General features: G+C 46.9%; 1 protein-coding gene across 5 annotated transcripts in view; it reads right to left on the minus strand.

The window, feature by feature from the left end:
• The window catches only part of EYA2 (EYA transcriptional coactivator and phosphatase 2), a 265,824-nt gene that overhangs the window by 159,743 nt on the left and 80,318 nt on the right, over window positions 1-25,763 (minus strand). For 3 of the 5 annotated variants that reach the window (XM_055438503.2, XM_055438512.2, XM_055438530.2), the window contains exons 2-4: window positions 17,463-17,581; window positions 4,122-4,164; window positions 104-246 (exon numbers count right to left, since the gene is read on the minus strand). In XM_055438503.2, the coding sequence (XP_055294478.2) occupies window positions 104-246; window positions 4,122-4,164; window positions 17,463-17,571 (295 nt within the window). In that variant the 5' untranslated portion in view covers window positions 17,572-17,581. Of the gene's footprint in view, window positions 1-103; window positions 247-2,239; window positions 2,527-4,121; window positions 4,165-17,462; window positions 17,582-25,763 lie in introns of those variants that run through there. The other 2 variants (XM_055438537.2, XM_055438546.2) reach the window with 2 other exon arrangements.

A 25,763-nucleotide genomic window follows, 5' to 3' on the forward strand; every position in this document is an offset into this window, starting at 1 on the left:
GCTGGCTGCGTGCCTCTTTCTGCCTTTAACTGAAGCATTTGAGCAGGATGAAAACCATGATGTTAGGGATCCCGGGGAAAGCAAGGGCTTGGTCAGTACTCACTGTAAGAAGGAATTCCATAGGCTTGTGCTGGAGGCGGGTAAGCCGTGTAGGGGGTAGCTTGCTGGATCCCTGCACTGTACTGGGTCTGGCCGTAGGCTGCCATGGCCGAGGGAGGGTGACCGGGTAGGACACGCGGGCAAGGTCTGCGTGGAAGAAAGAAGATTAAATCTCCAAGCCCAACCTAGCACATCCCTCCTCCCCTTCTCCGGTATCACCACTACCACTATTTCCCTCTGGGTATTTTTTATTTTTTTGGCCTTGCAACTTTTGGGATTTTACCTCCCCAGTTAGGAACCCTGGTCCCAGCAATGAAAGTACTAATCCTAGTCCCTGGACCACCATGTACTCTTTTCCAGGAAAGAGACAACTTACATGTTCATCAAGTCCTATTTCATTTTCCCTTCCTGGGCACCAGGAAAACGACACTTCCCGGGTCCCTTGCAGTCAGATTCAACCACGTGACTGGATTCTGCTCAACACAGCGGTTTAGCCAATAAAACCATCTCCTTGAGATCTGCTGCCCTCTCTCCTCTTTCAGCAGCAACTGTGGAGGATACCAGCTGAGAGGGCGGAGCCAGCAGGGTTATACCCTGGAACCCCAAGTCAGCCTGTGGAGGAGAGCTGACTTGGAGAGGTCCATGAATCCCTGGGCTTTATGTAACAAACAAACCTTTGTTGTGTTAATCCACTGGGACCAGGGTTTATTGATCACTACAGTAAAGCCTATTCCACTGTGACTATCTACCCTTTTTTAGACACATTCCCAACTGATACAGCTTTGACAGGGTTGCCAGTCAAGATGCCCTGCTCTGGGCCACGGGGTGGGCACAGGGTGTGAGAGTATCCAATCAGATTCTATTCTGGGAATTGAAATCCTGGGCTGAATAATTCATTCCAACAACCACATTCTGAAAAGACTGCTTTTATTCCCTTCCTACTGCTTGGATCCCAGAAGCGGTCCTATTCTGGGTCTTTCTCAAGACCTGATTATTCCAGTTTTGATTTCATTATGAGCTATTCCAGATCCTCCCCCCCGCCCCCCCCCCCAAAAAAAAAAAAGAAATCCTTTTGGGCTTATATCAGCTGGGATCTGGGCTTCCCAGGTGGTGCTAGTGGAAAGAATCTGCCTGCCAATGCAGGAGCCGTAAGAGATGTGGGTTCGATCCCTGGGCCGGGAAGACGCCCTGGAGGAGGAAATGGCAATCCGCTCCAGGATTGTTGTCTGGAGACGCCTATGGACAGAGGAGACCAGGTCCTTGGGTCACAAAGAGTCGGACACGACTGAGCATCTGAACACACTTGGGGTCTATTTGTCTTACTTGCAACCAAAGAAGACAAATGGATTTCTTACTCCAAGATGAATAATCAGTTCCATGAAGGGCTAGGATTTAAAGGGCCATGGAGGGACTTCCCTGGCGGTCTAGTGGTTAAGAATCTTCCTGCAAATGTGGGAGACATGGGTTTGATCTCTGGTCTGGGACGATCCCACATGCCACGGGGCAACAAAGCCTGCGTGCCACAACTACTGAGCCCACATTCCCTGCAACGAGAACCCCACACACTGCAACTAGAGCCTACTTGCCACAACCAGAGAAAGGCCGTGAGCGGCGATGAAGACCCGTGCAACCAAAATTCAATAATACTAGTAAAAAATCCTAAAAAAGTAAATAAAGGGCTGCTGACCTACGACATCCATAACACAATGACTGCCAGTAACCGCTGAGCTCTGACCACAGGCTAAGAATTGTGTCTCACAGGCCTGACCTGGTCTAGTCACATCACATACTGATATCACCTCCCTGGGGCAGAGGCTCTGCTAACTCCCATTTTGGAGAAGAGAAAACTGAAGCTCAGAGACCAGAAGTCACGGCTAAAAAGCGGGAAATCCAGAATCTGAACTTGCAAGTCTGACTCCTAAGCCCGCATTTGTAACCATGGAGCTTTGCTGCTGCTCAGGGACGGACCTGGGACTGACTCAGTCCTGCAGGCAGCAATAAATAAAGTCAAGGTTAGCTCGTTCTAACCAGATGGGGACAAGACGGTGAATCTACAGACGCAGTTTCTTTGGCCAGTGCAGTCTTTTTCTTAATTTGCAGTCGCCAATATTTTAAAACCAGGAGAGATTCGCATACGAACATGCACACTCCTTGTTTCCCCCTTCTCTTGCAGAGGAGGCTTTGGGAAGCCTGGGCCTGCTCTCCCGGGCGCTGTATTCAGCTGGACTTGAGAATTTCCTCTGGCTCTCACACTGTCCTCAACAGCCCTTCCTGTGATAAAAAACATGGACAATTCTTGGGTCTATGATACTCCAGGCACTGTCCTGATTACAGTATGTGGACTGGCTCATTTAAACCTCATAGCAACTGTGACAACCCTTGGAGGCAGTTACTTATCCCCATTTTACAGATAAGAAAACTGAGGCAGAGAGAATGCACACAGCTGATCCACAATTTGAACCCTGGTTCCAGAGGTCACGTCCTTAACCACTCCACTGGGATACCCAGGCCCTTTAGGTCAAAAACCCAGACACTAAAGTTCTGTGCAACTTGACAAACTATATCTAATCATTCTGACCATGAGTTTATCAGTAGATGGTAATGAGATTCCCAAACCTGTATCTGATTCCACTTGATCACATTAGTACAGTAAAACCTTCTCATTTCCAGAGTTTCTCCTACACATGAAGCCTAATGGCATGTATGAGGCAGATGCAGAAATGCACAGAATTATAAAAAGATGTTCTCAGGCCCCCTTTCTTTTTGACAACTTCTGTGCCAAAGGGTCAGGGAATTTGTTCCAAGATGCATAAGAAAGTTGTTTGTTTTGTAATTTGTCCCAAGATACATAAGAAAGTCGCTTGAACTGGAGACTCCAGATCCAGTATTGGAAGGTGTTTCATCAGTCAAGACTCCCACCCTATGAGGTGCCTGGAAACACATCCAGAGCATGGGACTTAGCACTGAGCAGAGAATTTTATTTGAAAATGTTCCCAATTTACACCTGTCTGGAAGTTGAAGGTGGAAATCCGAGATGATCAATTCCTGCTTCCCATCAAAACTGATGTGAATTTCTTGGAATAAACTGGGGCTTGAATGAAAAGCCAGAGAGAGGACGAAGAAGCTCTCTAACCCCAAGGCCATAAAACAAGTTAGGCAGATTTAATTGACCTCAGTTGCTACTGACAACCCCCAAAACATCTTCTGGAGGGACAGGAAGGCTGAAAAAGTGTGTTCCTTACAAACAGCTTCTCCGGGGTCATCTGGGGAAGAGAATATCCAACTATGGAGGAAGTGAGCATTCACAGGAGGGCCATGCTGACCGTCCCGCCAAACCTGGGGCTTCTCACACTGCGGGGTGCAGACAAGGCAGCTCCCCAATTGCCCTGGGTAAGCCCTGTTCCTCACCAGGCTCCCACCGACCCCTGGATGCAGCTCTGGTGGAGCATTTGTACTGTTCATCATATTGAGATCTCTGATCTACTGGTCCATTTCCCATTAGACTGGAAGCTCTCTGAGGGCAGGGGCTGTGTCTCATTGATCCTGCAAGTCTCCAGAGCTCCTAGGAGATTTGGTTATTGAGCAGTGTTGGGCAAATGTTGGAGCAGGAAGAAGGGAAGAAGGAGGAGAGAGATAAGAGAGAGGAAAGGAAGGAAGGAAAAACAGAGAGGGAGAGATAGAGAAGCAAGAAGGGAGACAGGAACAGAGAAAGTCTGTGACAGGAAAGGACAGGGAGGAAAGGAAGAAAAGATTGAAAAAAGGAGAAACCGAGAGCCAACAGTCCCGGAACAGCCTATTCCAGACCCCATTCTAAGTGTCTTTTATGTGAAACAGACATCAGTTTTGTTCCCTTTTTCCAGATGGGGAGACTGAGGCCTGGGGAAGTGGGGGTCATTTGTTCAAGGTCGCTCACCCAGTAAGAGCATCACTGGGATTCCTCTCCGGGGAGTCTGGCTGCAGAGCCTCTGCCTCCAAGGAGAAAAGGGAGAGACGGTGAGAGGAAGCTAAGGCAAGGCACTCACCTTGCAAAGAGCTGGGACGCACTCGGAGCCAATGTGGTGATGCCTGGAGGGGAAAAAACATTTGAAGAACTTGAGCTGTCAGAGAGACGGTCCCAAGAAGCTGTGACTTCAGACGCCAGGTTGAGGGGGAAGAAATTCACGGAGTTGCTGTCAGGGACTTTCTCAAGCACACAAGCTTATCCAAGCCACATCAATGTAGCACTTTCCTTCTTGAAAAACCTTCTCTGGGTGTGCTTTGTCTCCAGGTACTAACTGAAAGACTATGTATATACAATCTATAGCATCTTGAAACATCGGGGTGGAATCCATTCCCCCACCCATTGTACAGATGGAGAAACGGAGGCCAAAGAGACAGAAAGAATGTGCTTGAGCCAGGCCCATGATTAGATGGCAGCTGGCACCATTTCTACTCCTGGATGGAGACCCACTTTTTCCTTGCTTTAAAGGCAACCCCAGAAATCCAGAAAGGCAGATACTGGTTGGCTTTGGCTATCCAACACCCATTTTCCTTCCTTCTGAGGACATCACATTGATATTCCTCCTCTCCCTCCCCAGTTTCAGTCCTGGGGTTCAGGTGGGGCTGGCTCCAGCACTTCGGGGAGACACATCTTGGATTGTCTCCGAGGCTCCAACTAGAGTGTGGGGAGGGAGACAGGAGACACCTGAGGCCCTGGTACAAGGGCTGTGTCCCTGGGTACTCACCCTCCAACCATGGTTGGGAGGCAATGATCAGATGATGAAGAGGAGAGATGCTGGGAGAGATGTTGCCAAGAGGGTCATTTTAAACACCATCAGTTCACTGGGGAGGATTTTGTGCTGTGTCATCTTAAACAAAGACAACACAATGTCCTCAGTGTGGAGCCCCGGCAAGTTCTAAATGAGGTGTCGACTGACTGTACCAACCTGCCAATTCACACTCCCTGGTCTGCAGGGCAGGGGCAGGGGTGACCCTGTGCCTCTCGAGAAAAGCTCCATGCCCTCCAGAGCTCTGAGCCGCTCTGTAAACCAACCTGCACTCCCAACTGTACCTCTGAGTCAGCACTGAGACTCGGGGCAGATCACCTCTAGTCTCCAGGGCGCAGGGCACCCTCCTGTGAAATGGGGGAAAGCATTTATCTCACAAGGGTGCGTGAGGATGAAATGAGATGGTGATGATGGCAACGTTGATGATTCTGTCCATCATTTACCCTGTGCCTGCTACGTGCCAAACTCTTCTAAACCTCTTACCTGGATTCATTATTTTAATCCTCATAACCCTCCCCCCCACCTTGAGGAAGGTTCTGTTCCCGCCCCTGTGTTACAGATGAAGGGAGGTAGAGTTGACATCACTCACTCAAGAACACACAGGTCATAAGGGACAGATCCGTGGTCTGAGCTCAGGTGGTCTGGCTCCAGAGTTCAGTTTCCCAAGTAGGGCACAGCAGCCCACCAGGGCAGTCATCATCATTAACAACAACCAACCCCCACCTACAAGCTCACACGTGCCAGGCTCTGTGTTAACTGCCTGAAATCACTTCACTGCCAAGGCAATGCTACAAAGATACCCTCACTGTAGTCACGCGGAAACCAAGGCTCCAAAGGCTAATGAGGTGCCTTGCTCAAGCCTGCGGACATGGAAACTGGGACTTGAACCTAAGGCTGTTTAGTCCCAAGTCTATTTCCTCTTTTTGGGGGGGGCTGTGCCTTGTGGCAAGTGGGATCTTAGTTCCCTGATCAGGATGGGACTTGTGCCCCTGCATTGGAAGTGTGGAGTCTTAACCGTTAGACCGCCAGGGGAGTCCCAAGTCCATTTCCTTAATCATCTCCTTGGCTGAGTCAAATTCTGTTTGAGTCCCAAGCTACTAGGATGAGGAGGCAAGTCCCAAAGACCACTTAGAGAGCTATAGCTAGAATTTAAAAATAAAATAGGACGGACAGCATCAGCATATATTGGCCACACAGCACACGAGAAGGAATCGTGGAAAACTTTTACTCCAGCTATAAATGTGAGAACGTGTGTGTGCGTGTGTGCGCGTGTGTGAGTGCATGCGTGCGTGTGTGTGTGTGTGTGCTCAGTGACTGTAATATAACATATCTTCCTCTGTGTCGTCTTCATAAAAAGTCAGGCCAACAGGGGTCCAGTGCCAAGGAAAGGCCCTGGCTCCCAGTGGGTGCTCCCTCATGGCTAATGTCCCTGCCCTGGGTTTTTGCCCCAGGCAGAGCCTCCCATATCCCCCTTCTTCAGCTTCCCCCAGGACGGTCTCCTGAAACAGCCTCAGTTTCATTACTGGTAAGAAGCGTGTGATTTATGTTTAGTAATAATACTACGTAAGATACTGAATTAAACATTTTGAGTATGTTTTAATAAACATGTAAATATTCATAAAAATCAAAATCTATGGAAACAGTCCCGTGGGCTCAGATGAACTCGGCATTCTAGGAATGTGAAGAAAGCATCTTCCCCTGCCTGCAACCTCTGCGCCCCGGTTTGTGGGTTCATGCGGTGCCGATTGCCTCCTCCATTCCTCTGAACCGCTGCATGCTCTGCCCTCCCCAGGCGGGCCCGTCTCCCTCTCTGGCTGTGCAAACCTCCTATCCTCTCCCTCTTCCACCCCAACAACCCCAGGAAGACTGTGCAAGCCAGAAACAGGCCTTCAGTCAGTGCTAAGAGATTTTCCTTCTGTAGATGATGTACTTTTTGAAAAGCACAGTCTTTCTCCTATTTTTATTTTTTAAAACTGGTATCACATTTAACTTTGTTTGAATCCAAGATGCCTGGGAGAATTAAGAACCTGGAAAATGAATGTGTTCTATAGAGAATAATCTCTTTCCCTTTCTTCTTCCTTTCTTTCCCTGGTAAGGATGGCATGGACATCCTGGAGAATCCTGATGGGATGGGACGACACTGGGTCCTCAGGTTCCTTCCCTTCCTGCAGGCCCTGGAGTGGGACTGTGTCAAGGATGGCCACGCTCAACTCTCTGGGTGCAGAGGTGGGGTAGGGACTCCCCAAAAGCAGAGAGCCTCTCTCTTCCTCTGCTGGGGTCCAGGGATATCAGTCCTGTGGACCAGGAGGCCCAGCTGCAGATGGAGCCACACATCCTCTGGGTATACATACATACATTTTCCTGCGTATCAGGAAAGGGCCTGATGGAGTAGTCATGTGGGCAACGCCAGCCCCAGCATGAAAGGTGGAAGAGGCATTATTGTTCACGTTGCAGGAACAGCCTGGTTCTCGGGGTAGCTCTGGATACCTTTCAGGGACTCCCAGAGTCACCACTCTCTGGCTGCTGTGGTATGTGACAGCTTTCTCCAAATGGTAAGTCAGAGCTAGACTTACATGGGGTGGAGACCATGCCAGACAGTATTCCATGTAGCTCAGGAATGATCTGGCCCACAGATTTGGCAATGCCCCTGGTTGCAGGGATGACCCTCTGGACAGCAGCACGCCCATCGCACCCCAGCTTGCCAGAGGGATAGAGAATGTCGACTGCGGTCACGAGTCTCTCCATGAGGCCAGTGTCCCAGGCCCAGAGGGCATGCTGGCAATCGAGGGGGAGGGGTCATACTGCTCCTGGTTGCCCCATCACAAACATGGGACCCTTAGCAAAGGGGCAGAAGACGTGTTAGCTTTTGTTCTCAAGTGAGCCCCAAGGGTGGTGAAGACCCCACAGGCTATTGCAGCATCAGCCCTTTGATGCCAGTGGGATCCAGAGCCTGGAAGGGAGAGATGCCCTTCCCACTGACCACAGTGTTCTGTTCTCAGACTTGGCCACTCCACTGAACATGCCATGATGGACAAGACTGGGGTCAATGGCAGAGTCACGGATGGCAACTTATATCCACGTTGATGGTGACTTATATCCATGTTGGGGCTTCCCAGGTGGCGCTAGTGGTAAAGAAGTTGCCTGCCAACGCAGGAGACGCCTGAGATGCGGGTCCCACCCCTGGGTTGAGAAAATCCCCTAGAGGAGGAAATGGCAACCCACTCCAGTATTCTTGCCTGGAGAATCCCATGGACAGAGGAGCCTGGAGGGTTATGGTCCATAGTGTTGCAAAGAGTGGGACGGACTTAGCACTAGCACTAAATCCATGCTGCCTGTGTGAAAACAGCCCTGGTGACCCACCTCACCGTAGCCAAATCCATTAACGCCAAGCTTCATGACGTGTCTCCGAGGGATGTGGTTAACACAGAAACTGGGGCAGCTGGCTCTCAAGGGATGGGCAGAGAGCTTCCTTCATTTGTGAACTGAAAGCTCTAAGTCCCTTCTTCCTCCCCAGCTTCTTCCGGATGAAGGGAGAAGGATCAGCTAAACAGATAGCCAGAGCCTCAGGGTGACCTCACTCACTCATTCACCTCACTCACTCATTGTAACGGGTTACAAGAATCAGCAAAACCAGTCAGGGTTCCTGTACTCACGGACGCTCCGGTTTAGCAGGGGAGTGAAAGCGGAAGTGTCTGTCGCTCATTCGTGTCCAACTCTTTGTGACCCCATGGAGTGCAGCCCACCAGGCTCCTCTGTCCACGGGATTCTCCAAGCAAGGACACTGGAGTGGGTAGCCATTCCCTTCTCCAGGGGATCCTCCCAACCCAGGGACTGAACTTGGGTCTCCTGCATTGCAGGTGGATACTTTACTGTCTGAGCCACCAGGGAAGCCCGCTTAGCAGGGGAGACTGACGGTAAACAAATACACAGGTAAAGTCCTTAATTATAACTGTACCAAGGTGCAAAAGAAGGCATGGTTACAGGGAAGAGCACCTGGAACGCGACTTTGCACAGGATTCGCCCGGGGATCTTATTAAAATACAGACTGCAAGTCTGTAGGTCAAGGAAGCTCCCAGGTGACACTGACACGGCAGGCCCGGAAACCCCACTTCGAGTAGTGAGAGTTTAGACCACAGGCTAATCAGGAATTGCAAATTACTAAGAAGTTCCAATTCTGGCTTCATAAAAATAAATCTTCATTCCAGAAGTCACAAACTCAAATGCATACCGGGGCCAAGAAGGGAATATAAATGATCTAAGGTAATATGAGGAAACTTGAGCTGGAGTCTGTGTGTGTGAGTGCACATGTATTGTGTGACTGCGTGTGTGTGATTGTGTGATGTAACTTACCCACGGGCAGATACAGTTGATTCATTCATTCAACAATGCTTACCATGCACCTACTGTGGGCCAGATTTACAACTCAAGTCTCATAATTTGTTGTCTTATTGTTCCTTCCAAAGAAAGTACATGGGCTGAAGGGTCAAATTCAAATCCTGACTCTGCTGCACTATATGGCCCTGGGTCCATCACTTCCTTTCCCTAAACCTCAGTTTCCACATCCACAAAACGGGGCACCATCTCATCCCTGCAGGGCTGCTGCAAAGCAGGTACCTACCAAATGGTAACTGATCAACACAGAGGAGCTATTAGTAGCTTTCTATTCTCCTGGGGCTCTCGCTTAATCCACTTCCATTGTAAACCCAATTTGAATGTTCACACATTTTTTTAAAACCTCTCCTTTCACTGAGAGGATTAAGAAACGAATGATTCTGAAGGCAGTCACCACTATTATGTTGTCTAATTGGGCCTCAGGGGCCACTTCCAACTGATCCCCATGAGATGAGATAGTTTCTAACGCGAGATGTCTTGAGGCAGGTCTGTGCTGCAGAAGGTGCATGCCTGTAAATTTCATCAGCTCATCTCCCTTCTGTGGGTGCTTTAAGCGGCACCAAGACCAGGGCAGGAGGGAGCACTGTATGAGGAGTCCGGCGTGCGCACCGCACAGGTAGAGGTCGTTCTGGGGGCGGAGGCCCCCCAGGAAGCCCGCTGAAAAAGGCTTCAAAATGGCAAAGGTCAAGTTGATCTGTGCCTCCCCAGGCCAGACCCAGGCAAAGCTCTGGGCGGCTCAACCTGGCTTGGGGGAAATGAAGGAAAACCTGCCAGCCCCTGGCTAGAACTGGTGACTGAAACTGGAAATGAAACCACATCACGCCCAGGGGCAGAGGAGGCGCAGGTGGTCTGAGTGCAGATGACAGCCCGCTTGTTTCACAGGGTGGTGACTTCACCTCTCCAAGGAAACACTTAATGAGATTACAGTCTCAGCTTTTGCAAAATGTGTCTGCATTTTAAAACAAAAAAAAATTTTTTTTCTTTTTTCTTGATTCAGCTTTGCTTCCTTAGTTCCGTAACTTTTTCCCTACTCCTTCCAGAAGATGGGATATAATTCAAATCCAATTTTGCCTTAGATGGTAATGAACGATAGCGTCTGTTTCTCAAGTGGTTCCTACGAACCAGGCACGCTGCTAAGGACTGCATGGGCCTTATCTCTTTTATTCCCCAGAACATTTTATTCTCTGCTTTATACATATGGAAAATGAGGCAAGGGGAAGTCAAAGAAGCATTACTAAGGATTCAAAACCAATATCAACCTGAAGTTATCTGTGGTTCCCTGTGCTAAGTCACTTGAGACCTGTCTGACTCTGTGTGACCCCATGGACTGAAGGCTGCCAGGCTCCTCTGTCCATGGGATTCTCCAGGCAAGAACAGTAGAGTGGGCTGCCATGCCCTCCTCCAGGGAATCTTCCCCACCCAGGGGTCAAACTTGCGTCTCTTACGTCTCCTGAATTGACAGGCAGGTTCTTTACCACTAGTGCCACCTGGGAAGCCCCTAGGCTATTCTATTCATCTACCACCCATCCATCCACCTAATCAAGCATCCACTTCACCTCCATTCACTCACTCACCCACCCAACCATAAATAATTTTTAAGGATCTACCATAAGTCAGGCACTGAGCTGTGTGCTAATTAGGAACAGAAATTTAAATGCATATGTAGGAATAAAAAACTGTCTTTGTCCTGAAGTAATTCACTGTCTAGAGCAGGGGTCATTAACCTTGGGTGCATAAAACTGGGTGCATTTGGAGAGCTTTAAAAACATCTCAGGACTTCTCTGGTGGTCCAGTGATTAAGACACTGTGCTTCTAATGCAGGGGGTGGGGTTCGATCCTTGGTCAGGAGAACTTAGATCCCACATGCCTCCTGGGGCAGTCAAAAAATAAAAATTTAAAAAAAAACCAACTCACTCCCTGGGTCACATTTCTGAACAACTAAATCAGACTCTTTGGGGTAAGATCTGGACATGTGCATTAAATTTTTACCAAAACACTTCCCAGGAGAGTCCAACATGCACCCAGGTTTAAAACCAGTCCTGAAGCCTGGTTCTCAAAGCATGGTCCTTGGACTGGTAACATCGGCATTGTCTGGGAATTGCTAGAAATGCAAATTCTTGGGCCCCAGCCCCAAACCATGACAGAAGCAGAAATGTGGGAATGGGGCCCTGCAACTGCTGTGCCAACAGAACTTCCAAGGTGATTTAGATGCACTGGAGAATTTGAGAACATAAACGTATATCCTTTACATTACAGAGGTATGCATTTATGCACACGTTAAACAGAAGAACTCTTCAATAACAGGAACACGAAACGCTGATGACAGTAGTTATTTCTGGGGAGGGGCAGGAACCACTAAGACTGGGGAAATGCCGCGAAGGGGGTTTGGCCCAACATTCAAGGTTTTATAAGGACTGTGCTGCCTGGTGATCAGAAATCGAACTGTCTTTAAAAAAAGCAGCAGCAGCAAGGGAGGGCACTGCAGACAGGCGACACAGCTTGTGCTAAGGCTGTGAGTTCACAGAGGGTGGAGCTCATTTAATCACCGCACCCTATAGTCTTGCAGAATGCTGTGTCTCCTGTCTTGATTCCTTTTACAAGCATTTCTTCTTCTTTTTAAACATGGTGAGTATCATTTTAAAGAACTGAAGTATAGTTGATTTGCAATGTTCCAAGTGTACAGCAAAGTGATTCATATTTTCTTTCGTTATAGGTTATTGCAAGGTATTGACTATAGGCACTTCCCTGGTGGTCCAGAGGTTAAGACTGCTCTTTCACTGGAGCATATGTGGGTTCGATCCCTAGTCAGGGAACTTAGATCCCGCAGGCCATGCAGCACAGCCAAAAAAAAAAAAAAGCCTACTGGGACTTCCCTGGTGGTCCAGGGGCTAAGACTGTACACTCCCAATCCCGGGGTTCGAGGTTTGATCCCTGGTCAGGGAAATAGATCCTACATGCAGCACCTAAGAGATGGTGCATTGAAATTAATTAATTAATTAAAACCCCAAGATATTGAGTATAGTTCTCTGAGCTATACAGCAGGTGCTTGTTATTTATCTGTTTTATATATAGTAGTCTGTATCTATTAATCTCAAACTCCTGATTTATCCCTGCCCCCCACTTTGGTAACTGTAAGTTTGTTTTCTATTGACAAGTATTTTTTAAGCACTTACTACGCATCATCGGAGAAGACAATGGCAAGCCACCCCAGTACTCTTGCCTAGAAAATCCCATGGACGGAGGAGCCTGGTGGGCTGCAGTCCGTGGGGTCGCTAAGGGTCGGACTCTACTGAGCGACTTCACTTTCACTTTTCGCTTTCACACATTGGAGAACGAAATGGCAACCCACTCCAGTGTTCTTGCCTGGAGAATCCCAGGGACGGGGGAGCCTGGTGGGCTTCCGTCTATGGGGTCCCACAGAGTCGGACACGACTGAAGTGACTTAGCAGCAGCAGCAGCATGCATCATACCTTGTTCTCAGCAGATATGTAGGCAACTAAAGTAGGTAAGATCTGCCTTCAGAGAGCTTACATTCTGGTGGAGGGGCAGACAAAAAGCAAGTGAGCAGACACAACACGCCGGGCAGGGAGTAGGAATACAAACAAAATAAACAGAACAGCATGGCTGGATGTTCTGCTGGCTTCCCCCTCAAGCTGCTCCAGGACCTGACCTGTTCTCCCCCTCCATCACCACCACCCCATCTAAGCCACCGTGGCCTCTCACTTCACTGTAACTCCTCCTCCTTAGCCCCTGGACTCCCATTGTGTGCATCCCCAGTCCTTTCTCACGTGCAGCCTGAGGGATCCTGTCAGCGAAGATCAGACCATCTCTCATCTGCTCGCAACCCTCCCACAGCTCCCACCTCGCTCAGGGTAGAAGCCAAGTCCTTCCAAGGGCTCACGGAGTCTGATCCTGGGTGCCTCTCTGACCTCGTCTCCCTGCCACTGGTCCCTTGCTCACTGGGCTCCAGCCACACCAAGCTCGTTATTGCTCCTCATGTGCTCTGGGACAGCTGCTGCCTCAGGACCTTTGCACATGCTATTTCCTCTGCTTCTAAGGCTCTTCCTCTCTGTCACCATGAAGTGCTCTTGCACACCTCCTTCAGGTCTTTTTTTCTTTCTTTTCATCCTTAAATTAATCTATTTATTTGCTGTGTTGGGCCTCAGTTATGACACATGGGATCTTCATTGCATCATGTGGGACCTTTCATTGCAGTGCACATGCCTAGTTGCTTCAAGACATGTGGGATCTTACTTCTTTGACCAGGATCAAACCCAAGTCCCCTGTATCACAAGGAGGATTCTTAACCACTGGATGGCCAGGGAACTTGCTCTTTCAGGTCCTTCTTCAAGTGTTCCCTTCCCAGTGACATTATTTCTAGCGCCCCTAACAAAAACTGCAATCCCATGTCCCCACATTTCTTACCCCACCTTGCTTTCTGCCCCCCACAGCACAGTACGTGACACCATCCACCATGCTTTATCTACTGTTATCATCAGACCCTCGCCCTACCAGCACCCCGGGTTAGGCTCCAGGAGGCAAAGGTTTTGTATTTTCTTCCTAGTACTTACACAATGCTGGGCATGTGCTTGAGTCAACATTTCTTGAATGAATAAACAAATGATTACTTTTGAAAGGAAAGACCTCTCTGATAAGAACTGAAGGATGAAGTGACGGACCTGTGATGGGAGGAAACCTGGTTCAAGCAGAGGAACAGCAAATGTGAAGGTCCTGAGGGCAGAATCAGACTTGTCAGTTAGAGCAAAAGAAACAAGGCCGGGGGCTGGGCGCCGTGGGCAGGGCCGATGGGGTGTAGTCCAGCCTGAGAGGCTGCCAGGGACACAAAGCAGAGCCCCCTGGCCAAGAGGAGGGAGTTTAGATCGATTCTGTACCTTTTAAAAACACCAAGCCCTCTCCACATTTTAAGTCATTTCAACCTCACATCAACCATGAGCTTGGTGGACTAATTATTCTACTTAACAGAAGAGGCAAATGAGCCCCCAAGAGATTAGGCCACTAGGCTAGAGACTTTCAAAAGGTAGAAGTTAAAGTAGGAAACACAATGGAAGCCTTGGGGGGTTTCTTGGTTCGAGTTTCCGCTAAAGACCTCCCAGAGTGTATGCCTTGTGGTCCATGCCTCCTGGGGTCCTCCTTGGGGCTGGACCCTCGTGGTCACTCTGTAACAGAAGGGGCGGGCCCAGGAGGAGGGAGACTAGAGGTCAGGCAGGAAGAGGAGCTGAGTCTAACACTTGAGGCCACAGCTAGAGTGGAATGTCCCCTGCTGAGTCCCAGAGCTCACTGCCCACACTAACAATCAAGAGAAAGAAACACGTGTACACTGTGTGTGTGTGTGTGTGTGTGTGTAACCTGACCCTGCCAGCCCTGCCTGGCCTGAATTTGGAAGCAACCTCTCTCTGCCCCTTTGCTCACCCCCAAAGTCTTTCCCTTGGCCCCAGCTGACCCCCTGGCATTGGAAAGGGTGCAGACAGCTCCAAGTCACAAAAAAAGGAGAGAGATGAGGTGTTTGTGGGTAGCACCACTGGGGGTGGGGGATGAACATCTGGGGCCTGAAGACCCTTAAGATCTTGAGTTTAGAAGCAGAGACTCTGGAGCCAGGGGACTGGGTTTAATTCCTGGCCCTGCCACGAGCTGTGTGACTTTAAGCCAATTACTCAACTCCCCAAGCCTCAAGTTCCACATCTGTAAAATGGGCTCATAATCCAATAGGGGTGTAATAATTACATGAGAAACAGTAATTAGGAAAATGGACTTTCTAGTCAGACCTGTTGTTACTTAGTCTCTAAGTTGCGTCCAACTCTTCTGCACCCTCACGGGCTGTAGCCCGCAAGGCATGGGGTTTTCTAGGCAACAGTGCTACAGTGCACAGCCATATCCTTCTCCAGGGGATCCTCCTGATCCAGGGATTGAACCTGTGTCTCCTGCCCTGGCAGGCAGATTCTTTACCACTGTGCCACCCGGGACGCCCTGGAGTCTGATTACTTAGGTTCAAATTTGGCAATCACTAAACTGTCATCTCAATCAAGCTACTTAACCTGTGTCTCACCTGTAAAACAAGTGTCCACTTCTTAGAGTTGCAGACACTAAAGTGTTAATACACGTTAATGCCTGACACATAGCAGGTGCCAAGGGTTTGCTTTGACAGTGACGGAGGATTCACCTAGATTTCTATTGCTCTGAACAGGGCCTGAAACAGAATAGGTGCTCACAAAAACGAAGGGCAAGAGGGGGTGGCAGTCACTCACGTTCGCTGCAGCTGCCCCTCAGTCCCCAGTGGTGGCGGCCAGGTTCCCAGGTGGGGACACAGGCCCAGCACTTCTAGAGCATTCAGCATCTTCAGAGAAACTAGAAATCCAGATTTTTATGCGCACTCTCTCAATTTTTACAAGTTATCTTTATTTAAAACACAGTATAAATCAAACAAAGATGCACCTGAGGGCCAGGCTTGGCTGTGAGCTGCCAAGTTTGCAACCATGGATTTGAGTCCAATGTGACTATCTGTCTTTTTATTTTTTGGCCATGTTGCGTGGCATGTGGGATGTGATAGTTCCCTGACCAGGGATCAAACCCGAGTCCTCTGCATTGCAAGTGCAGTCTTAACCACTGGACTTCCGGGGAAGTCCCTACTGTGGCTATTTAATTCAATGGATGTAAGTTTATTTATCACGCTTCCAATCTGGTGGTTCAGACGGTAAAGAATCTGCTTGTAATACATGAGACCGAGGTTTGATCTCTGGGTTGGCAAGATCCCCTGGAGAAGGGAATGGCTACCCACTCCAGTATCCACGCCTGGAGAATCCCATGGACAGAGGAGGCCGGCGGACTAAAGTCTATGGGCTAGCAAAGAGTCAGACACGACTGAAGGACTAACACTTTACCTAACATCACCTCACCTAACATCACCTCATTTGATCCTTGCAGTCAGCACCCTATGAGGTGGTCATTCTTCCCAGCTCCCCATTCGACAGGTGAGAAAGTCGAGGCTCAGGAAGGTTGAGCAATTTGCCCAAGGTCACTTGGCTGGGAGTTAGTCTGATCCTCCTCCCTCAGCAGTCTATGCTCTTTTCTGTTGCTACTGGCTCTGAAATGAAGAGTCTTTAGTTGACTGGTGCCTTCAGGCTGAAGGAAAAGGAGGACGGTCTTTGAACAGGGCTCCGGAAATTATCTCAAACTCTCAAAGAGCTCAGGGTGGCTTATCCACATGCTCCACCGGCCTGGGAGGAACGAGGGTGTTTCGATCTACTATGCAGCTTTGGCACAGGAGCCCAGACCCTCTTGATGGTACTTTCAGCAAGGCTGTTTCAACTTCGCCACCAGCATGTAAGACATTACTGATGGCTGTCTCGGTGACAGCAGTAATTACTCCCCAAAGCCTGGAGTTGCTTAAAAGCAAATTCCTTCTGATATTGTATTCAACTAGAACCATGTCTCTTTGGTTTTCCATGACAATTACATAGCACTGTGTCCCCACGAACTGGCCTCAAGCAGACAATGAAGGAGAGGCAACCAGGGCTCTTGGAATACCAGCAGCAAATCTCAAAGCTGCTCAAACAAAGGGTTAAGCCCAATGGTTAAACATAATAGCTTAATGCCTTTTACTAAGTAACTCTGAGCTTTACCAGGAAGGCTGACAGATCCCAAACAGTGCAAACAATAGCTGGAATTGTTCTAGTGAAAACTAGTTCGACTGCATCATTTGCCAATAATTTTTTAAACAGCTTAACTCTCCTCTGCTTCCTTGACTCCAACCCGACCTGAAAGCAAAAGGCAGATGAGTTGTTGTCCCAACATCAACCCCCCATAAACAGGACGCCTGCTTGGATGGGGCGATGGTAGGAGAGGACTCAGGTCCAGCCCCAGAGCCTGCAGGACACACCCGGGGCCGGGCCTGGAACCTAAAGCTGACGAGTGCCTGTGGAGTTGTCAGCATTTCTTGGAACTGGAGGCCAAGACAGGAAGTTCAGAACATGAACCAGCACACTTTTACCTTTAATGACTAGACAAAATTGTTAGCAACGTACAAAGTTTTGGTCCAGAGTCAATAATCTAATTGGACGGGAAGAGAAATTGTCATAATGACAGTACTTGGGAGAGGATGCATGTCGAAGGCCGTCAGACCCTTACCATGTTCCGTGGGGTGAACAGAACCACCACCAGGCCCACTAAAACACACAGCAGGAGGCCTACCTTCTCTGTCACTCAGAGTCCAGACATCAGCGTCGGCACGGTTAAGCTTCAGTTTACCCGGACGATCACTGTTTACAGTAAGGCTGGGTGAGACCAGTAGTTCTAGCATTTCCTTGTACCTGAAAGAAAACAAAAGGAAATATAATTTATTCATTAATTATGCATGCTTACTAATGATTCCCATTTCTTTCCCTAAGAGTATAAATATTAAAGCTGATTACCTAAACTCAGCCATCTTATAAATTCTACATCATAAAAATTCACTGAACTTTTCATCAGAGGGAAATGAGGAATTGAAATGAAGTACTTGGCCCCTCCGGAGAATACACCCACTTGATTAAACCTTTCCCCTCCTTCCTCCTGTATTTTGCCATCAGAAAAATCATATTTGGGCCTTTTAAATGTCATCTAACTGAGCTAGAGTGAGCCAGGGGGACTTTCCAGTAGGGGCAGAGAGAAACAGGTGGAGGGGTAGGATTGAACTTGGATTCCTAAAAGCCAGAGGCGTGGAGAGAAGGTGGCGTTAACTGCAGTTAAGAGAGACTGAATGTGGTGTTACACGTCACTTGTGCAAACGGAGAAAGGCTCAAAAGATGCCATGGATACGTAAATGTCCCTCAGGCAGCAGAGCACTCAGCCCAGCACCGTGGTCCCCATTAAGAAAGAATACACCAGCTCCTGAATTACCCAGGATTTTGATAAATGCTCTGGGGGGCTTGTGGGAAGGGCAGCAAGAAAAGGGACAAATCTCCAGGGGTCATTCTCATTTTTTAATGAAAAATTTTATTACTCTTGGGCTAGGTCAGTACTTATTCTTAAATTTCTACCCCCACTTTGGTTAGGGAATGAGGTTTCTTTTTTAATTTATTTTGTTGAAGTACGGCTGACTTTCCTATCGCAGGATAATTGCTTTATAATGTTGTGGTGGTCTTGGCCATGCATCAGTGGGAATCAGTCATAATTATATACACACCCCTTCCCTCTTGCTCCTGCCTCCGCTCCCCACCCCTCTAGGTCGTCACAGAGCTCCAGCCTGGGCTCTCTGCGTTGATTTACAATTTGTGGCAATTTCTGCTGTACAGCAAAGTGATTCAGATATATACATATATATATATCCTTTGGCATATTATTTTCCATAATGGTTATCACAGGATACTGAAGATAGTTTCCCTGTGTTATACAGTAGGAACTGTTGTTATCCATTTCATGTACAATACTTTGCATCTGCTAATCCCAAACGCCCAAACCAGCCCTCCCCCAATTCCTCTCCTTCCACAACCACAAGTCTGTTCTCTGTCTCTGAGTCTGCTTCTCAAAGTTACATGCATCCTCTATGTTCACGGCAGCACTATTTACAGTCGCCAAGACACGGAAACAACCTAAATGTCCATCGACAGACGAATGGATAAAGAAGATGTGGCACACACACACACACAACGGAATACTGCTGCTGCTGCTGCTAAGTCACTTCAGTCGTGTCCGACTCTGTGCGACCCCATGGACGGCAGCCGACCAGGCTCCGCCATCCCTGGGATTTTCCAGGCAAGAACACTGGAGTGGGTTGCCATTTCCTTCTCCAACATGTGAAAGTGAAAAGTGAAAGTGAAGTTGCTCAGTCTTGTCCGACTAGTAGCGACCCCATGGAATACTACTCAGCCACAAAAATGCATCATTTGCAGCAACATGGGTGGATCTAGAGATTATCATACTAAGTGAACTAAGGCAGAAAAAGACAAATACCATATGATATCATGTATACGGGGAGTAAGGTTTTTTATTAATGTGCACAACGTCAAACACAGCAATTTTCAAAGGACTAAACTACAACCAATAACATGTGACACTGATTCAAGTTGTCCTCAGAGAAAGGCTATGGTAGTCACGGCACATTAGTATCCAAGGTCATCCTTGGCAGGATCCATTATTACTGTGTTAATAGAACACAGTGTACCAATTGATGGCAACATGGTTATGAACTCACATCCCATCCTGAAAAGACTGTGGATTCTAATTCCACTTCGCTACTCAGTACCTTGAACAAGTTAACCAAACTGCTCTAAGTCAAAAGTTTTCTCATTTGAACAACGGGGATTATCAGCATCTCCATTACAAGCCATGGTGAAGATGCAAATAGATAAGATATTAAATAAAGGACCTACCAGGCAGCAACCTAAATGCCCATTCACTACCACAGGAACAAAGACTACAGGTAGAAAGGTCTCACAACGGAATACAATACAGCAATGAAAAAGATTGCCCTGGAGCGCCACTCAGCACCATGAACAGATTGCCAAACAAAGCACCGGGCAAAGAGACAGAAGGGTACCCAACGTATGATACCATTTCTATGAAGTTAAAAAGTATACAAATCAATATTACACACTGCTCAGGGATAGAAACAATAATAAAAACAATAATAACATGTATAGGAATGACAGACATCTGTTTCAGGAGAATGGTTAGCTAGGGGTCATCGGGGGATGAAACTTAGGAAGAGGTACCCTGGGCCTTCAACTGTGTTTGCAACAATGTAGTTCAGAGGTTGACACAAACTGTGACCCATCCAAACCCAGCTTATCATCTGTTTTTGTGTGACCCAAGAACCAAGAATGGCTTTCATAGTTTTAAATGGTTGAAAATAATCCTAAGAAGGATAGTATTTCATGACCTGTGAAAATTATGTGAAATTCAAATTTCAGTGTCCATTAGTAAAGTCTTCTTGGAGGGCAGCCCCACTTGGCAGGTTACTGTATCCTTCACGGCTACTTCTATGCTGCAATTTCTGTGTAGCGTAGTTGCCATAGAGACCCACGAAGCTGAAAATATTTCCTATCTGGCAGTAAAAGTTTGCCACTCCCTGTTTTAGTCTGTTGGATAGCATCACTGACTCAACGGACATGAGTTTGAGCAAGCTCTGGGAGATACTGAAGGACAGGGAAGCCTGGCATGCTGCAGCCCACAGGGGTGCAAAGAGTCGGATATGACTTAGCGACTGAACAACAAGTGGTGGCTTAGTCACTATGTCATGTCTGACTCTTGTGACCCCACGGACTATAGCCCATCAGGCTCCTCCATCCATGGGGTTTCCCAGGGGATCTTCCCCACCCAGGTATGGAACCAGCATCTTCTGCATTGCAGGCGGATTCTTTAACTGACCGAGCCACCAGGGAAACTCTCATAGGGTTAGTCTACATCTCTGCATGCCCAAAAGACTTCATAATTTTTAACAAAGAAAGAAATCACTTATCCCAGGATTTGCTATAGGAAGTACTTTATATGTGCTTTTTAATCAGAAGAGAAAATTCCACACAAACTAGCTCCTAGTGTTTAGTCTCTCTGTGAGCTGATAAACACTTGGGCCCCAAGTGTTCCCATGTACACATGGGTCCTGAGATCCGGTTTTCTTATTCCTCAAACGCCACAAGGAACTCCAGAAAGAGGACTCCGTATCTCTTTAATATATCAAAACATATTGTGTGGAGTGTGGCAAATAGCAGACACTGAACTTACTGTCTGACTGTAGGTGTCAGAAATTTGCATTTTATCCAAACTCATTCTTTTCATTTTTTTTGATATATGCAAATAACTGAAGGTTAAGAAGAAACAATGTTGTAAAAAATTGCACTGGTCTCTAAACATCCAAATGCTACGAGTGTGGGTATGAAAAGCAGCAAATTGTTAGCTCAATGACCAAATCCAGTGAAAAACGTAAGGAATTGTTTTTACTCCTTCTTCAGTTCAGTTCAGTCGCTCAGTCGTGTCCAACTCTCTTCGACCCCATGAATCACAGCACTCCAGGCCTCCCTGTCCATCACCAACTCCCGGAGTTCACTCAAACTCATGTCCATCAAGTTGGTGATGCCATCCAGCCATCTCATTCTCCGTCGTCCCCTTCTCCTCCCGCCCCCAATCTTTCCCAGCATCAGAGTCTTTTCCAGTGAGTCAACTCGTCGCATGAGGTGGCCAAAGTATTGGAGTTTCAGCTTTAGCATCAGACCTTCCAATGAACACCCAGGACTGATCTCCTTTAGAATGGACTGGTTGGATTTCCTTGCAGTCCAAGGGACTCTCAAGAGTCTTCTCCAGCACCACAGCTCAAAAACATCAATTCTTTGGCGATCAGCTTTCTTCACAGTCCAACTCTCACATCCATACATGACCATGGGAAAAACCATAGCCTTGACTAGATGGACCTTTGTTGGCAAAGTAATGTCTCTGCTTTTTAATATACTATCTAGGTTACTCCTTCTTAGGGTTTAAAAATATTTGAAGTAGTTGCCAATATTTATAAATGAGGTGATTTCACATAAGAATCTAGAGTTTCAGCTTCTCTTGAAGAATTAGAGGAACACTGACCGTTCCTGTATTGCAACTATCAGTTGGCTGCCCACTTTGGTCAAGGCCTATGAGCTCATTTACCACAGTCCCCACCACTCCCTAGTGTCTTGTATTTGACCCCCCTTTTTCCATCTCCTTGTATTTCCCCATGGCCTTTACAGGCTTCTGTGTTTGAGCTCCATGGATTAGGTGCCATCAGACAAGGTCGATGAAGAAGGAAACAGCAGTGCGACACTTCTGGCCTCAGCCCCGCAGCGTGTGAGTTTTACTGAGTGTTACTGTCAGCTGTGCAGACAACACCACCCTCACAGCAGAAAGGGAGGAGGAACTGAAGAGCCTCTTGATGAGGGTGAAAGAGGAGAGAGAAAAAGTTGGCTTAAAGCTCAACATTCAGAAAACTAAGATCATGGCATCCGGTCCCATCACTTCATGGGAAATAGATGGAGAAACAGTGGCTGACTTTATTTCTCTGGGAAATAAAGAGATTTCTCCAAAATCACTGCAGATGGTGATTGCAGCAATGAAATTAAAAGACGTTTGCTCCTTGGAAGGAAAGTTATGACTAGCCTAGATAGCATATTAAAAACAGAGACATTGATTTATCAACAAAGGTCCATCTAGTCAAGGCTATGGCTTTTCCAGTGGTCATGTATGGATGGGAGAGTTGGACTATAAAGAAAGCTGAGCACAGAGGAATTGATGCTTTTGAACTGTGGTGCTGGAGAAGACTCTTGAGAGTCCCTTGGACTGCAAGGAGGTCCAATCAGTCCATCCTAAAGGAGATCAGTCCTGGGTGTTCATTGGAAGGACTGATGTTGAAGCTGAAACTCCAATACTTTGGCCATCTGATGTGAAGAGTTGACTCATTTGAAACGACCCTGATGCTGGGAAAGATTGAGGGCAGAAGAAGGGGACAACAGAGGATGAGATGGCTGGATGGCATCACAGACTCAATGGACATGGGTTTGGGTGGACTCTGGGAGTTGGTGATGGACAGGGAGGCCTGGCATGTTGCGATTCATGGGGTCACAAAGAGTCGGACACAACTGAGCAACTGAACTGAACTGAACTAGTGATGGACATATAGGATGCCTTCGTCTCTCAGCTACTACAAACAATGCTGCAATGAATATATTCATTAAATATATATATACACACACATATATGTAATGTGGTATAGTTACACACACATACATATTCTTAAAACATATAAATATTTGAGAAGGATTCCTGTGCCACTGGGTATACATGAAATGAACCTGACGCAAGCACTCGCAGATTTTTCTTCATATATCTTGTGCTAGTCTAGATTCTTGCCAGAAGTACATGTGCGTTCTGATTTCATAAATTCTTGCTAACATTGTCCAGCTTTCTAATGGCTGCCACACTGCTGAATGGAAAGCAATTATCTCAGACTGGTTTTAATTTTCATTTCTACGATTACTAGAGAGTTTGAACATATATTCACATAGCTGTGGGCCATATGAGCTTCTAGGGACTGTCTATTCATACCTTTTATCCTTGCCCATTCTTCTACTAGGCTTTCTTTTGTCCCCCTTTTTGTGGATTTCCTGGAGTGCCTTGTGGAGTCTAGGTATTACTCCGTTGTTGGTTTATTTGTTTTTGTCTTTTTGGTGACAAAGCAAAAGGAGTACATCAAGGCTGTATATTGTCAGCTTGCTTATTTAACTTCCATGCAGAGTACATCATGTGAAATGCCGGCTGGATGAATCACAAGCTGGAATCAAGACTGTCAGAAGAATATGAATAACCTCAGAGATGCACATGACAGAATCCTAAAGGCAGAAAGCAAAGAGGAACTAAAGAGCCTCTTGATGAAGGTGAAAGAGGAGAATGAAAAACTGGCTTTAAAACTCAACAATCGCAGAACCTAAGATCAAGGCATCTGGTCCCATCACTTCATGGCAAACATGGAAAGGCAAAAATGGAAACAGTGACAGACTTTACTTCTTGGGCTCCCAAATCACTGTAGGTGGTGACTGCAGCCATGAAATTAAAAGACGTCTGCTCCTTGGAAGAAAAGCTATGACAAATATAGACTGCATATTAAAAAGCAGACACATCACTTTGCCGACAAAGGTCCGAATAGTCAAAGCTATGGTTTTTCCAGTAGTCCTCTATGGAGGTGACAGGTGGACCATAAATAAAGTTGAGCGCTGAAGAGTTGATGCTTTTGAACCGTGTGGAGCTAGAGAAGACTCTTGAGAGTCCCTTGGACAGCAAGGAGATTCAACCAGTCAATCCTAAAGGAAATCAACCCTGAATATTCATTGGAAGGGCTGCTGCTGAAGCTGAGGCTCCAACACTTTGGCCACCTGATGTGAAAAGTTGACTAATTGGAAAAGACCCGGATGCTGGGAAAGATTGAGGGCAGGAGGAGAAAGGGGTAACAGAGGATGAGACGGTTGGGTGACATCACCGACTCAATGGACACAAGCCTGGGCAAACTCTGGGAGTTGGTGAAGGACAGGGAAGCCTGGCGTGCTGAAGTCCATGGGGTTGAAAAGAGTTGGACACGACTGAGTGACTGAATGACAACAACGAAACATTGCAGGGCAACTAAGGCAGGACTTGAAGGCTTAGGGTCCTAGAGATGAGACGTGGACTGAGGTAAGCGTGGCCTCTACCACTTTCCTCTCAGGACATTTGCCAATTTATGAGCACAGAAGAAAAAAAAAAGCAGCTTAGAGTTTTCCAGTCTCAATGAGCTGGGGAGACAAAAATTGGAGTTCAGGTTACTAAGGCAGCTAGGACCCAAGGAGCGAAGATCTTAGAGATGTGAGAACCACAGAGGAGTCTGCCTGACACTGGGGACAGTCATTACCTTTGCAGTGTTTGCCGAAACCTAACCTGGGTGGGGTAAGAGTCAGAGAAGCCAAGTAGAAAGGGGGTGGCTAAGAAGGCAAGAAATGAAGCAGAGATTTGGCAATCTCCCAATACCAGGGAGACAAAATTGGAGTTCATGGTCCATCAAGAGGAGAATCCTTGGTAAACAAATCGGCCTTTTAATGACACCTCTGAAAAGTCACTCCCTTGGAGTAAGGACCAACCAAATAGATCATCTCTCGAATCATTTAAATCTCTTATAAGATCAAAGTGATTTGCCTCAACTGTCACCACTTGCCAGAAGAGCAACTTTTCTTTTGGGGAAGATGTCATCTTCCAAAGTTTCCAAAATTTTTCCTACACAATGCTTAGCATTTCATAAAAACACAGACATGCAAAAGACAAAACCAAACAGTCAAAAACCAAGACAAAAAACCCAAATCATATATAAGATTCAGATATCAAGAGTAACTAAGCAAGGACTTCTCAACAACCTTGATAATGTGATCAAGAAAAGAGATTTACAATGGAAAATGCTACTAGAGAACTAGAATTTCTAAAAAAAAATCAAATGGAAATTCTAAACCTGAAAAATACAATAACTGAAATTCAGAACTCAGCAGAGCATTTGAATCACAGACTGGATATAACAGAATAAAAGAATGAACTGGGATATAAGTCACTAGACAAATTTCAGAAAGAAGCTTGGAAAACAAGATTTTAAAAAAGCATAAAGTAAACACAGGACATCAAGTGAAGTCTAACATACATGTAACAGGACCACAGAGGAGAGGCGAGAGAGAACAACTTAGAAACAATGTTTAATGATAAACTGACCGAAAACCCTTCAAGATTGATGAAAGACATCAAGCCAAAGCAATGAAGCAGTTCTGCTAATCAGAAGCAGGATAAGCACAGAGAAAAATACTCCAGGGCATATCACAGTCAAACTATACACATGCAAGAATATACTAATCTCACAAGCAGTCAGAGGGGGAATAAGGCAAATTATTTTTAAAGAAGGTCTAATAAGACTTCTCAACAGAAATGACGGAAACCAGAAAACAATGGAATTTTATCTGCCAATGTAGAATACTATGCCAACAAAAATCCTTC

This window comes from Moschus berezovskii, chromosome 15 (genome assembly GCF_049115385.1).
Source record: "Moschus berezovskii isolate FMDL1 chromosome 15, NW_MosBer_1.0, whole genome shotgun sequence".
NCBI classification, from domain to species: domain Eukaryota; kingdom Metazoa; phylum Chordata; class Mammalia; order Artiodactyla; family Moschidae; genus Moschus; species Moschus berezovskii.